Source organism: Phalangium opilio, unplaced genomic scaffold, assembly GCF_054372755.1.
Source record: "Phalangium opilio isolate 3A_F unplaced genomic scaffold, DU_Popi_V2 ptg000113l_1, whole genome shotgun sequence".
Taxonomy (NCBI): Eukaryota; Metazoa; Arthropoda; class Arachnida; order Opiliones; family Phalangiidae; genus Phalangium; species Phalangium opilio.
In genome coordinates this window covers 151,365-166,429 of record NW_028324209.1, presented here as the reverse complement: position 1 = coordinate 166,429, position 15,065 = coordinate 151,365, and the positions used below count along the sequence as shown (strand labels likewise).

At 40.0% G+C, this 15,065-nt stretch overlaps 4 protein-coding genes across 6 annotated transcripts in view; 2 read left to right on the top strand and 2 right to left on the bottom strand.

The window, feature by feature from the left end:
- The first annotated feature begins 115 nt into the window (after positions 1-115).
- On the top strand, positions 116-1,348 carry LOC149623087 (uncharacterized). The gene has a single exon (XM_089853367.1). It carries the CDS (start codon positions 339-341, stop codon positions 1,242-1,244), a length of 906 nt encoding a protein of 301 aa, XP_089709493.1. The 5' UTR covers positions 116-338; the 3' UTR covers positions 1,245-1,348.
- Ufc1 (Ubiquitin-fold modifier conjugating enzyme 1) lies at positions 1,226-2,494 on the bottom strand. The gene is made up of 3 exons (XM_089853368.1): positions 2,291-2,494; positions 1,659-1,790; positions 1,226-1,597 (listed from the first exon to the last, which is right to left on the bottom strand). Exons 1-3 carry the CDS (start codon positions 2,411-2,413, stop codon positions 1,340-1,342), a joined length of 513 nt encoding a protein of 170 aa, XP_089709494.1. The 5' UTR covers positions 2,414-2,494; the 3' UTR covers positions 1,226-1,339.
- A 295-nt stretch (positions 2,495-2,789) lies between these two features.
- On the top strand, positions 2,790-5,788 carry LOC149623085 (uncharacterized). The gene is made up of 8 exons (XM_089853366.1): positions 2,790-3,211; positions 3,339-3,394; positions 3,547-3,693; positions 3,754-3,956; positions 4,018-4,155; positions 4,970-5,131; positions 5,237-5,454; positions 5,514-5,788. Exons 2-8 carry the CDS (start codon positions 3,352-3,354, stop codon positions 5,590-5,592), a joined length of 990 nt encoding a protein of 329 aa, XP_089709492.1. The 5' UTR covers positions 2,790-3,211; positions 3,339-3,351; the 3' UTR covers positions 5,593-5,788.
- Positions 5,789-6,989: 1,201 nt separating this feature from the next.
- The window catches only part of LOC149623084 (dual specificity tyrosine-phosphorylation-regulated kinase 1B-like), a 60,246-nt gene continuing 52,170 nt past the window's right edge, over positions 6,990-15,065 (bottom strand). For 2 of the 3 annotated variants that reach the window (XM_089853365.1, XM_089853363.1), the window contains 6 exons: positions 13,446-13,611; positions 13,059-13,345; positions 12,813-12,959; positions 12,418-12,558; positions 11,997-12,348; positions 6,990-11,566 (listed from right to left, as the gene is read on the bottom strand). In XM_089853365.1, coding sequence (XP_089709491.1) covers positions 10,638-11,566; positions 11,997-12,348; positions 12,418-12,558; positions 12,813-12,959; positions 13,059-13,345; positions 13,446-13,611 — 2,022 coding nt within the window. In that variant the 3' untranslated portion in view covers positions 6,990-10,637. The remainder of the gene's footprint in view (positions 11,567-11,996; positions 12,349-12,417; positions 12,559-12,812; positions 12,960-13,058; positions 13,346-13,445; positions 13,612-15,065) is intronic. The other variant, XM_089853364.1, reaches the window with a different exon arrangement.

Here is a 15,065-nt window from a genome sequence, read left to right as displayed (position 1 = left end):
CACTCACCTGAGGCGCTATTAGCTGGACTTAAATAATTTGAAATGTTCATTTTCTCACGCATGGAATTTTAAATATTCATTTTCTCACGCTTAGAATTTTAAATACTCATTTTCGCGCGCGTTTCGGTCCAGCTATCAATGAAATCTCGCGCTAAAATAGGGAGAAAATAAGAAGTCGCGTTTCTTAAAAGTCCCCCCCCCTTCGAAGCCACCGCGCACAGGCCTTGATTAACGTAGGCAACGCTCAATATGTCAACATTTTTTAATTTGGGCATTGGGGATATTGCGGGACCACGTGGAGCTATCTTTAACTAATTAACTGTGAATTCGGCTTAAAAATGGCGGGTAAATTACTTAAAAGGATTAAAAAGGGTTCGGGTAAAGCCAACAAAGATATATTAGATAAATTGGACGCTTATGCATCAAGAGTTTTGTCTGGCCAACAAGATGATGATGATGAAGCGAGTGACCAGGGATCCTCGAAAAACATGAAAAGTGGTAAAATATCGGCAAGACTGAAGAAAAAACTAAGAAAATTGAGAAGACAGGAGTTAAAAGATGAAACATTTGAACCAAACGACAAAGAAATGTTTGCTTTGGAACCGAAAAAAAATAAGAAACAAAGGTTTCTAGAAGAAATGGGTTTGGATTTGACCAATTTATCAAAACAGGAAGTTGAAAAAGACACCGACAAACCCTCTCTTCCAAAGAGCATTTATCATATTGATGAAAAAGTCGTGGTTTTTAGGGACTTGGCTAAAAAACGCCCTAAAATTGAATACTCTCTTTCAAAAAATACCACTGAAAATGTAGAAATTTCGAATAACCATGAAGAAGAAATGAATGAATTCAATATGAAAAAGGCTAGACACGAAGTACTTAGATTTGGCATCTCTGGATTTGAAAAAGCTAGCAAAGAACAAGCTAATATCGCTTTAGCTATCAAATTAGGGGCTAAACCTCCAAAAAATTCCTTCAAGAACTATAGAGAATTAATGGAGGAGAAAAAACATCTGAAACTTGTTGAAAAAGATGAAATGAATTTGAACGTTAAACCTGGACTTTTAAGAACGGCTAGTTCAAAGAAGAATAAAGCTAGAGATAGAAACAAAGTGGCTGGTTTTGACAGCCAAATTGGACGATACAAGAATGGAATGCAACTTGTTAGTAAACGAGAGATTCAAAAAGTTATTCAAGGTTCAAAGAAAGGTGGTGGCAAAATTGGTGCAATTAAAGGATTATAATTTTTATTCTTTAAAAGATATTGTACAAACAACAAATACAATCCCCCCAGTAACAAATTGTAAAATAAAGGTTTAGTTAAATAATAAAGACAAATTTAATTGGATGCAGCTGATTCCGCCTCTTTATGCGTTATACTTTTGTTCCGAATTAAGTCTGGAATCTCAACCGCTAGCCACGGACCCAGTCCTAAGGCCATGGCATGGGCTATGCCAAATTTAGGGACATTTCTAGCCCATAGTGGCTTGAAATGATCTGTTAAACAGATTTTTCCACCTCTATACATCTTTGCCGTTTTACCATCTAACTCTGGCAAGGCAATTTCAGGGGCGGTAGTTGGATAAGTTACTGGGATCTATTGACAAAGAATACATCTCAAAGTCTCAAGTTTAAATTGACAGAGGCTCAAAACTTACATCAAACTCAACGTCGAATTCGTATTTCATTAGTTCATGAATGTACCAGCATTTTCCAAACCATTTGGTACCATCCTTGTTTGATTCCAGACGGAACCAATCGTTATCACTGCTTTTGTTGTTTCCCACATACTGTGGAAGGTAAGTCTCCAGTTACGTGTCAGGCAACACTAGACCATGGATTTATAATAGAAGCTTACGCTTCCTGGATATTCCACTGTAGCCTTCAGTAAGGCATTTTGATTTTAAACACATTTATGTCATAAAATTCACGCGGATGGGGACTGGGGGGCTGATGACGTAGAAATTGAGGCAAACTTGTTTCTCTCGGCGCGCGTGCTCGCGCGCTTTTCTAAAAATTGTTTCGCGCGCGCTATTAAAAATTAAAACTTAAGCGCGTGAAAAACTTCCACCCCCCTCTGAATTTGCCTCAAATTCTACGTCACAAACGCTTGTGCCAGGCTGGTACTAGCTCGCGCCAGTTCAGACGAGGAATAAATGTTGTGCGCGTTTTAAGGCGAGTGGAATATCCAGGAAGCGTAAGCTTCTATTATAAATCCATGACTAGACCAAGGCTTCCGCCATTGTACATATGTTTTTTTATAAAATAGCGTAAAAGTAATGTTTCTTACCGCAATCAACGATTGATATTCTTCTTTCAAACGTGCAGGCCATAATTCCTTATCTCTCGGTCCAGCTTTGGTTTTCAATAATGGAATTTTACTTAAAGTTTTCTTCGTGGCTTCATCAACCATCTCTATTTCGGGACCTAGACGTTGTCACGTTATTTCAGCTTCAGCAGACGACATTAACCTATCCACAAGCTAGGACGGAAATAAGCACTGGACAGAGCAACTGGTTTGAAATAAAAAAAGGGAGGGAGGGTCTAGGGAAATTCGCTCGTAAATAATTTCCAATTATATCTTGCCATATGAACTTTTAGAGAAATTCCCGTTAAAACTATTCGCTTATTTCCGTTTTTGCGTACAAGACAGGGGGAGTGAGCAGGGCGGGAAATAAGAAAAATTTCCTATAGGACATGTGTCCGGACTCCGGTGAGTCGTTGACCCCACTTTGACTGGAAAATTTATAAGACGTTGTCAACTGGAGTGTGCCAAACTAGTGTCACATCTTCAAACACAAACTATCAAAACTTCGGAAAAAATTATTGGTCAAAATGTCCAGGGATCCCCTTAGTTTTTTTAAAAAAATTATGGAACATTTTAGAATGTTAATGAACTCATGATGAACTATACTTATTTTCGACCCTGGCCCCCTGTCTGGAATTTTGAATCTGATTGGTTGTGATCGAGCGGTTGTGATAGTGCACTAAATCAGCCAATGAAATCATCATTACAAAAAAGCCCGGGAAACGGCGGGAAATATTGCGGTGAAAAGGAGTGATGGATTAGTGACTTTCCTTCCAAGCGTAAGGATTAAGGAAGAAAGAACCCAACGCCCTAGTTTATATGACTTTTTTAATTAGTATACAAATTTAGAATATTGTATATTCTAATTATATTTAATAATATTACCCCATCTCCGCTTTTAAAGTGAGTTATAGCCTGCAAGTTAAGCCATCTGCATATGTACTGTTTTGGGCTTTTGGCGCCAAAATAAAATAATAATGGCAGTGCCCCAAGTTTGTCTATGTTCTGATTAATAATGTTAATTATATAGGAAATAATATATTATGGCAAACACTAGACGCTTGGCTTTGCAAGAGATTACAACTAGTAAGTCTTCCGTGTACTTTTTTTTGAGGGGAAAAATCTAAGATTTATTTAGCGTAAATAGCTTAATTGGTGTTTTGAGAGAGTTTCCTATGTACCGGATTTCAGTAATTCGATTTTATTTAAATAAACCAACAATAAGTGTTTCGTTAAAGCATCCGAACGCGTAACACCACCGAGTACTATGGACCATCTTCAGAACGTCCTAATTTCTGATCTAATTCTAACTCCGGTATCGCCTGATGAAGAAGTAATACGTTCTCGGGGACGTTATCGTAAAACCATTATAACTACTTCCGAAGGTGAATTAATAAAACTAATTCGAATTAATCGTAGTTAAACAAACTTAACCGCGTTTATAGATGAACTCCAGCTAACACCTAAGAAAAACAGCGCCGTAAAATCGCCCAAAAAGATATGTAGAACTCCCAATAAAAGCCCGCAGAAGCAAACTCCGAGTGTTCCCAGTCGAACTTCGCCTAGGAAGCGTTTAAACCTTCAAGATTTGGATCTACAGCCTAGTTCAACTTCCGCTGATAATTCTCCAAACTTTAAATGCAAAAGGGTAATCGGGTAAAATATTTAAAAAAAATAAAAAATTCTTTAATGAACTCGGTTCTCTACAGTCTGTGGTCAAGAAATTGAAACTACAATCGTCACCGGTCAAACCCTCAAATGTCGATGGAACATTAGCGAGTCTCAGTCATTCGCAACTCGTTAATCTGATTAAAACTTTGATTGTTAAACATCCTGAAATCAAAGATGTAAACTAATTAAACCAAAGTCAAATTGGGTTGTTCCTATTTTAGAGGCCGTTTTCCATAGTGGGAAATTTTTGTAGTAGAATAGTAGTTAAAATAGTAGTATTCCACCTACGCGGAAAAGCAAAACCTATGAAGAGAAAATGGTATGAATTGCTACATTTTGCCGACTAATCGTAGTAACAGCAAAAAGAGGAGAAAGAGGGAGAGAGAATCAGTATAGGCAGCAGGGATCCATGCGTGGTGACTGGTGAGAACGGGGGTAAATCTACTGTACAAAGCGGCGCCTGAGCGCCGCTTTCTCGCGCACAGTTGACGTAGGGGATGACGGAGATAAGGCGAGGGGTTCAATCCCCCCATGCGCAAAGGATGTTTTTGTTACAATCAACTGAATAAACTGCCGCCTTTCCAAAAATTTAACATCGGGCCTGTCAACTAGGCGTCTGTAGTGGCCTATTGGCGTGGTCAGTACAGAATGAACATGCAAAACAACCTGGGATAATTGCATGGTCCTCTGAACTAGGCGTCTATACTCTATAGTAGCCAACTTAGCGACGCCAGTACAGAATGAACATGCAAAATGAAACCCTGGACAATTACGAGCGTCTCTTAATTAGGTGTCGTTAGTCGTCTATTTCGGTGGCCAGTAAAGAAGGAACGTGCAAAATTGGGTTCTCTTAACTAAGTGTTTATAGTCTGAAAAACGAGACAAGGTTAGGCACTAGTCTATTTTTACTACTATCGAAGGCGGTCTCTTAAATCACAGAAATGATACCTTAAATGAATTTTCTTGATTAATGTACTAAATGTTTTTAAGACTGTTGAAGAAGATATTCCAGTCCCTGATTTGAGTCCTTTGGAAGATAAACTCAATACTTTGCAAAGAAATATCTTTCGTTCCATCCCGTCGACTCGTTGGGAGTCTAACAGAGATTCCTTTTGTTTTCGCAGGACAAGCATTCATTTGGAATCATTTAAGGTAAGGCTAAATCTTGACCGTGACTCGCCTCAGATCAGGGAAAACCTAATGTGAATATTAGGCCACGCACGCTTCTACTAAAATTTGCGACTGTTTAAATTTTAGAAAGAGTGCGTCGAGCAAGGTCACAAACTGATACGAAACCAGCAATGGAACCCTGCTATAGAATACGTGGTTATGGCTTGGCGCTACGTTAGGTCTTTGCCAGACTGGGACAACGTGGCTCATAACAAGTCCAAGAGCCAATGTTTCAAAGTTTTGGCCGCTATTTGTTTGACTGCCATCAAAAACATGACTTTTGACGAAAGCGAAATACTTGACAGGTAATATAACGAAACGCGATCAATAGCTACGTAACAAACGAATAAAAACTGTTCTTCAGATTGTCTATAATGGTCGTGGACAGCGATTGCTTGACTCCTTGTCTTAAATACCTGGAGGAGAAAGTTAGGACGCGATAAAAATGGATTCACACTGGAAAACATTGCAATGTTGTTCTTACTCACGTTTTAAACTTTTAATTGATTGTTTACGAGATATTGTTGGCTAACTTTATACCTGACTGTAACTTTTTGTACGAAAAAAAAAACAATTTCTTTCATGGCCAATATGTAACTTTGTTGACGCATTTTTAATAAAAGAAATGATTTCAGACGAGTTCTCGTGGTAGCAAAGATTCATTTTGATTGACAACACTTTCATTGTTTTCACGTACTTCTTAATAGAGCTAATTCAGTTGTGACATCAGAGCCCAGATAAAACGTCATTGACTTAACCTTAAACAGTGGGGCGCGGGATTGGTACTTTTCTACGGGCCAATAGCTTGAAGACGTCACACTAGGCCTATAACCCTATTGAGTTTTAACATAGCAAGTACCACCACAGATAGGGGGAAACTACGAAAATGTCAGGATATTCGAAAATAAGCCAAAAAAAGTCAAGGCAATGAAACTAGTCACGCAAATGAAGATTTTCGTATTAGCTAGCTGTGGTTGGGGATGGGGAGGGCGTGTTAGTTTCGTACGCGCTAGCTAGCCCCAAAAACCGCGAGTTTTTAGCCACATCGTTTGATGTACATCTAACAATGGGGTATTAGTTTGGCTTGAGAACTAGAACATGTATCGTTCGTCTTTTTAAAGGGAGAGTGAAAAAGATATTTTTGATTTTCAAAGGGTGCGGATTATGATTTGTCTATAACAGCGCAATGCGAATGTACAACGCGCATTTTAACGAACGCGCTTAGAGTGAAAAGGGATAAATTGTGTTAAGGTGATATTTTTCATTAATTGGTGAATTTAAAGGGGAAAGGTTTATGATCTATCTCTAACAGTGCAATGCGGATGCACTGTGAAAATATTAATAAACAAACAGTAATATCTGTAGTCTTTTATGAACACGCAAATTTATCATATTGCCTTACCTAAAACGAGAAATTTCATTCTCTCTTTAAAATTTCTCACACTTTAAAGGGGCTAACCGGCGCTGTTGGGGTGAAGTCCGCCCTTAGTTCAGGGGGAAAACACCCAGCTCTTTGGCCATAAGGAATGGCGCCACCGTCGCGGTGGGCGGGTAAGCAATATGCTAACCAACAGTTTGACCACCCCCCCCCTCCCTCCACCCCAACAGCTCCGGCCAGCCCCTTTAAGCCATGACTTTTCTAAGAATCCGAACTTTATACAATAAAAAGTTCGGGGTTTACGCAAAGAAAGAACTCAAGTTGGGTGTTTTACCGAATTCTTTCTCTTTTGGCATAAGTCTATGTTCTAAACTCATCGAGGGGGTAATCACTAAAACTATCAAATTAACTTAGTGAATTAATGACTATATTAAAACGTCAATCTATTAAAAATTCAACATGTTTAAATGACAGTAGTGAATTATATTTATTAACAGGTACAAGTTTATTGTTTTTTTTTTCGGGTTTTTTGTATTTTTTTTTATTATTTTTTTTTCTTTTTGTTTCACAGCAACAATACTATAGGAGGAATAGAATTTTTTTTATACAGAGAGCAGAGGAAACTGGGTAATAGGGGGTAAGAATAAAAATTAAAAATGATAGGATTTTTAAAGGAAACGTTAATTTCTTCAAGTGTCGCCATCTCTACGTCTAAGCTACCCCAACAGCAGGCGTGCAAAAATCATATAAAATCTTTTTTCAGTTAGAGGTGTGCGGTTAACCGTTTCAATCGAATACCGAACCGAATAATTCGATCAGCCCATTTTCACTATTCGATACGAATATCGAACTGACTATTCGGTTAAAGTTCGACTACCATAAATTTAGGTCCTTGGCACTGCAAGTTTTTGATGGAAAGGAGAAACCAACCAGGTTAGAGCGCGGAGGAAAAATCCTTTTAATAAGCGGGGGGGGGGGGGGGAGAGAACTTGCAAACTCTACGCGGTGGAAGGATTTGTTCCGAGATTCTCACCCGGTGCCACAGTCCGGGATCGAACCCGGGATCCTCTCGCTGCGAGGCGGAAGCGCTACGCCACCCCACCTTGCTATTCGCGATTAATCGGTTGGTAAAATATTTACCAAAGCCTAAATATTCGGTATTCGATTTGGAATAAACTATTCGATTCGGTATTTGATAAGGAAAAGTTTTTGGTATTCAGTAATCGGTTCGATACCGAAAAAGCGCTATTCGCACACCCCTACTTTTTTTCCCCTTTGTAAATATATTTGGTGGCATTTACGACTAAGTTTGTTGTTTGAATCCGTTAAAAGAACCGCGATAAAATATTATTGTTTATTTCATTTAATTAATTTTTAAAATTATAGAACATATTTCAAGTTTAAGGCTTACGTTTAAAAAATTATTCTTCGATAAAAAAAACGTGAAACTGTTGTATAAAAACGAACCCAAAATTAAAAATTAACAAACGGATTTTGTTATTGTTATATTTTTGTTCCCCCTGTTAATATTTTATAAAATTAATTTGTTTCACTGCCGGCGTAATTAACAAAATAAATAAATAATTAATTAAAACTGCGTTTAACATTTAATTCGATGAACGTGTAAACTAAAACGGAACCCATTAATCGCGCTAATAACTATAACTAAACAAACGCCAAAAAAGAGCGGAATTAAGGTTAACGCGAGCCTGCTGATTGGCGGTATCAGAAGTAGGATAAGGGACTAGAAGTATCGAGCTAACCAAATTCTTCACTCGGCGAAAGTGAATATTCTTGATAAGACGCCAACGGTTGGCCCTCTGGTAGCGGTTTCTGAGTTTTCCCTCCAAAACGTGAGACGCTCGCGGGCGGTGGTAGACGGCCGAACTAGATTCAAGCACCCGCGGCGTCCGTGTTCCGCGGCTTTAGGTTGAGGGGAACAGGGGTAGGAAAAATTTTTCTCAGTCTAGTGTAGGCGCGATGGAAGCGGCGAATAAAATCCTCAAATTTGATCACTAGTGCCAGGATGTACTTATTACCAATGTTAGAGCACTTTACTTCTAGTCCCTTATCTTACTTCTGGCGGTATACTAAGTTTTTGTTTAAAGTAAAATCAAGTTTAGAAAATGGATAGTAAACGAACGAAATTGCCACTATTGTAATTAATTTGTTGGAATCCCCTTTATCCCTCTCCCTCTTCCAGTAACGTTTTTAAATTTTTTTTTTTTTAATATAAAGCGTAGAGATCTCAGTTTCGTTTCGTTTCGTTCATTTGTTTTATGAACATGACACGAATTTTTCACGAAAAAAAAAAAAAATTCATGAAAATTTCATTCATTAAATTTTGTTTTTCTTAATTCACACAGCTCTGACAAAAATTTTTTGGTTTATTTTTTTCATTTCATTTCATTTTTCGAAATTCCCGTTAGAATTTTTTTCTCTATGTACACCGCACCTGTCCATTCTCAAAAAGTAAAAGAAATTTTAAACAAATCTTACCTCTGTGGCTGTACAATTTTTTTTTTAAAAACTTAATACAAGGGCTGAAAAAATTATATAAAAAACTTCTAATCATTTTCTTTTTCGACTCCGGTGATATTAATCCATTAACGTTCGTTTTAATTATATCGTTTTTCGTCAATCATTGAGTTTTCTCAGGAACAATTAGTTTTAGAATATAATAAATAGTAGCAACTTGGTTCCGCGGATTTATAACGCGAACTATTATATACAAAAAAAAGAAACGCTGATTGGTTCGTTCGTTTGTTAATTATTTTCCAACCAACGAGTCAAATGTTGTAGTCAAAGAATGATTTATGTATGAAATTTTTCTGTTTTTTTTTTTTTTTTCCATTGTGGTAGCGTCGTAACGTTTTAGGCTCTAATTAAAACTAAATATTAATTTTACCACGGCGACGCGTTAGTATCGGTTTTTTATTAATTTTCTGTTTGCGCGCGCAATTTTTTTGGTTATTTTTCATTTCCCGTCAGCCAAGCGATTCAACAGTATCGTTCGTTCATTTCCGGTTCCATCTGGGCATCTGGCCTTTTACTTTATTTCAAATCCAAACTTTTCCCCTAATTAGGTACCTTGACTGAAATTTCATAGGACGTCACGTCAAATTTCGCGAAGAAGGTACGGAGAGTATGACCTTGAACGTCGGAGTCAGTTTGCCCAAAACAGGGCAGATATTACGACCTTGGACGGCACGTGAACTTTCCCAAAACAGGGCAGACCTTCTCTAACTTCCGTCGGGTCACGTCGACCTTCCCAAAAAAAGGGGCTCAAATAGTATGACCTTGAGCATCCGTAGGGTCACGTCCACCTTCGAAAAAAAGGCTCAGATAGTACAACCTCGATCGATCTTCCGAGGGATGTCATTTCAACTTTCCCAAAGAGGGGGGGGGGGGCGTGACTTAGGCCGTCCGCAAATTCCCTCGGGCAATGGTGCGGATAGTATAACCATGACTATGACTATGACTACGATATTCCATTGGGCATCACGTCAACTTTTAGTGATAAGGCTTCAATTGGGTTCATCCCATAATTAGCCTTGATCCTTCCAGTCTCTGTCATTATTGTACTCAATCAACCTTTTAAATCTTGGATCGTACGCGTAGACTTTTAGCCTTGGCTGATTTGGGTTTCGTCGTTGATGTTAACACTTTTTACATTCTCTTTCGTGGTTTTTAGGGAGAAAGCGCGACATCGTTTTAAAACCGCTGGTTAAAATCTCCGAGCGAGAGCGAGAACTCCTCTCGAAGTACATTTTCTTTTTACTTAACGTAGTTTACCGGTAGGCAATAACCAGCCAGACGTAGTGGTGGTGGTTGTGGTGGCGGTCGTAAATAATTTTTTGTTTTTCTTTTCTTTTTACCAAGGGTTAGCGGAGAAATTTCCTCGGCGGAAGATTAAAAAAATTTTCGAGAATTATTTCTTTAAATCTTCAGTAATTTCCCCTTTTATTTTATTATCGATGGGGGCATTAAGACACTCTCGTTGTAATTAAGTTTTAGGTTTCTTTTTCGTTTTTTTTTTAATAACCCGAGTGTTTAAATCCTCATTTTTAGTTATATAACTTTATTCCACCTCTAGTCTGGCTGACTTTGTCAATGGCTGGCTACTGGACTTTGCTCTACGCAAACTCCCATCATGGGCGAATCGTCCCTATCGTTTTGTTGTTGCCGCACAGCGGCGACAACGTCGGAAGCGGCCACGGATGCCGCGATGCTGGAAGGCTGCGATGAAACGGATGACGAGGAAGATGAAGAAGGCGGATTAAGTCCGAAATGCTGGTAATTATGGGCGCCGAAGACGGAACCCGCGTAGGAGACGGCCACGTTACCCAATTGGAAACCGAGCGATCCCGTTTGGGTACAGTCGAGCGACGAAGGTTGCGAAGAAAAGACGTTCATGTCCATTAGCGTGACTTCGGAGGAAGACGCGGCGGAGGTGGCGTTCCCCACCGTGGCGCTCGAAGCGCTCCCGTGATGATTAGGCCGAAAGCCGACGGTTAGATTAACGGGGTCGACGTTGGACTGACTCGAATTAGGTCCAGGGTGCGCGTGTCCTCGCCTAAAATTGTGACTGTGACTATGAATGTGGCTATGACCCGTCGGGGCTCCGTTCCCGTTTGGCCCGGAGGTGACGATGCTCCTGGTAGCACCGCCCGTCGGATTGTAGCCGACACTGACACTACCGGGCGCCGGTATAACGACAGTTTGAGTAGATGGAGTGGAAGCAACGCCCGGTAAGGCCCAAGAGTGAGATTTTTGGGCGCTTCGATAAATGGCCGCGGCACCCGTTATGGGGCTTTCGCATTCCATAGCGGAACTGGTCGCGGAAGCTAACGACGTCGAGGAAGACGCGCAGCTAAATGGCAGGCTGAAGGGACCCCCAGCGGAAGAAGTTGTCGAGGAAGAGGTTTGCGTGTAGCTGTGTTGTTGAAGTTGACCGTGAGGGTGTTGGTAGGAAGGATCCGACCTAGCTCGACCAGGAGGATGCGACGTCGCTGAAGATGCTGATTTACAAAAAGACACTTTACCTTTACTTTAGTCTTTCCTTCGCCTTACTGACACGCGACACGTATCAAGATATCTAGTCATATCAAGATGGAGCCTACTCAAAATCTAAATTCCCTAATAGCAATAATATCATTTTATTGGACAAGTAGCCTACTATTTTAGGATTAAACTATGTAAAAAATCTTTCAAGTTTCGAAAGGAAATGAAGGAACTTGGGTAGTAAGGAATTTGAATTAAAAACTCGACATGTGGATGGACAGTAGAGACCACGTTTGTTATTATTATAAAAACTAAACAACAATGATATTGGAAAGCTAGACTTTGTCGAAAATTTAGGATTTTAAAGGATATTAGGTATATGAAATGATAGGCTTAGGGGTAAAAAAACATAAAAACCCGAACTTTATTGGAATTACACCAATCCAGCAAAGAATTAAGACTTACCGGAAGTGAAAGCGGTAGGTCCGTTGCCACCCCCTAAAGCGGCACTTCCGCTATTCCCGGAACTGGGACTACCCATAGCGCCGCCATGATGCTGTTCCATAGCGGGACTAGTGCTAGCACTATGCGTCGTGCTGGTACTTTCGTCCGTTGTCCTTTTAAAGAAACTATGCTGCAGAGCGTGATAGGGAGTTATTCTAGTCTTCGGATCGTAATCTAGCATCCTGAGGACCAAGTCTTTAAATTTGAGATAGTCCGAGACAGTGTGTCCGGGTTCACCCAGTCTTCGTCCGCCAGGGCCACCCGATTCGACTCCCAAGATATCGTGTAGTTTTCTAGCGCTAGGAGGCTTGTACTTGAAAAGATACGCGAAAGGACATTGAAGACGCCATTCCTTCCGCTATTGAGTCGGGTATAAACTTACTTTCTTGCCATCTTTCGTTTTCTTCAAAACGTACGTGCTATCCGGCAATCGGTCAAAGTATTTGCGAGCTTTGTGTGCCCTATTTAATAAAGCATCTGGTGGCATACCTAAGACTTCTACGATTTTATTCATCTGGTCAACCTGGGGAGTACAAAACAATCCCAACATTCGCGGCTCAGATCCCAGCAATTTCACTTGGAACAGAATCGAAGGGTTGTCACAAAATTTTCAAAATCAAATATTCCTTCCGACTCTTACGTAGGCTACGCGTTTTCTCTTACTACTTTTAGGCCAAAAATTGGCACTGTTAACAGTATATCAGTAAACTAAAAGAGCATTTCAGAAATGACTTGTCCAGCTGTGGCAACCCCCGCCGCTTTCAAGACAAAGTTTACCTCATTGGCTCCACTGAAAAGTGGTTCCCCACTATGCATTTCGACAAGAATACAACCTAAACTCCACATGTCAATGGCCATATCGTATGGTAAACCTAGCAGTACTTCGGGAGATCTGTAGAACCTACTTTGAATGTATTGATATATCTGCGAACAAATTACCGCAGCGATTAAACAATTGTCGCGTGGCATGCATTCCACTCTCCTCTCGGTAATGATACAAGATTGTTACGACGCGACACTTACCCTTTGACCTAGTTGACAGGAACTTCCAAAATCGACAATTTTAATGGCACTGCGTTTAGGGTTACATAATAGAATGTTTTCCGGTTTCAAGTCACAGTGAATGATGTTGAGGTCGGGACTGGAGAGGAACATGAGGGCTGTACACATTTGTTGCGCGAATTTTCGAGTCAAATTTAGCGAAACGCCGCGAAAGTTTGTATTACGCAATAAATCGTATAAGTTGTACGAAAGAAGCTCGAATACCAAACACAGATGATTTCGCCACATAAAATGTCCTTTCAATTTCACTGCGCACGCACCGTATAAATGAATGCGTTAATTACCGAACAGCTATGGTAGGCTAGCATTGTCAAAGAAAGAAAAGACAAAAGGCGTCTGTCTCCTTACCAATTTTATCTTTCCCGAGTTGGTAGTAGCTGCCATTCCCCTCGTGGTTATTCATCATTTCTAGTAGTTTCACTTCAATTTGCGCTTGATTCAAGAACGGTTTCTTATTCTTTATTATTTTAATGGCAACGTGACACTGTTCATCGTGGTCGTACGCCTTCACAACCTAAACCGATACCCAAAACGGACAAACATTCTTAAAAACGTCCAATTTGCGTAGCTTATTCCTGATCAGCGCCATCTACCCATAGCGGCGACTTTGAGAACTACTGTAAGCGGCAAGCCAATCAGATATCGCTAAAATCTGGTGACGTCATTTTTGGTAAGACCCCCCGAGAGTGCCAGTCAGTGACGTCACCAGATTTTAGCGACATCTGATCTGATTGGCTTGCCGCTTACAGTAGTTCTCAAAGTCGCCGCTATGGGTAGGTGGCGCTGTTAGCCTTATTCCTGATCAGCGCCATCTACCCATAGCGGTGACGCAAGCCAATCAGATATCGCTAAAATCTGGTGACGTCATTTTTGGTAAGACCCGAGAGTGCCAGTCAGTGACGTCACCAGATTTTAGCGACATCTGATTGGCTTGCCGCTTACAGTAGTTCTCAAAGTCGCCGCTATGGGTAGGTGGCGCTGATCAGGAATAAGTTACGCTAATTCGCTACACGCTTCATTTACAGAATACGAAAAGATCTAAAATGGATGAAGGCCCAATTGGGCGAATACATTTACAGGCGCCTGCGAGGGAACATTACAGCGCTACAACGTTTTCCACTATCTCAAGACAACGTATATAGTATTTGAAATAACCTTAAAGCATTTTCCAAGGACTACGATGACCGCTTAGTATGTAAACGATTTCGCGTGTGTTTGTTATACATTAATTCCTTCACACGAACCCTTCCCAAAATAATGCAAAATTTCAGGATAAAATATTTTGGGCAAATGGAATTTTTGGTGAAAAAAAAAAACGAAGATAAGTATTTTTTTAAATAATCATGTCATTAAACAGAAAGATTTTAATATCTGGTACTTCGGTCATTCCATTTTCTTCTCTTATCGTTTACTTTTTCTAGTCTTTGTCCACTAAGACACTTTTTATTAATTATGTTTAGGGTTCTGCCCAAGTTTATTTAATAACTAGAGTATCTATAGACCGATTATGACGTCATTATTGGCGAATAACGACGTTGAAGTCCTATTTTTTGGGAAAAAATGGGCAAGTGAACGACACTAATAGAGTAATCCATAGTCAATAAGCCGAAACACGGTGGGTGTGTTTCCCATTCCTTATCCCAAAAAATGTTAACGTTGACGTCAGTTTTAACCCATCGACGCTACTGGGTCTATAGATACTCTAATAATAACGATTTTCCTGTTAGTTCCCCGAGCTTCCCCCCCCCCCAAAACCTTGATTTTTAGCAAAAGTTCATAGATGAAAACAAAAAATATACTACATCGAAGCTTCCACGCGCCGTGCTATATGAGAACACCCCCCTTTACCCTCAGATTAGAGTCGACCCCCTCTGTCTATGATTACCTTCACTACCGTAGCATAGGGGACATTCGTGAATAGGGAGAGAGGGAGGGAGAGAGAGCGCTCTTCTCTCATTGGCATCTACA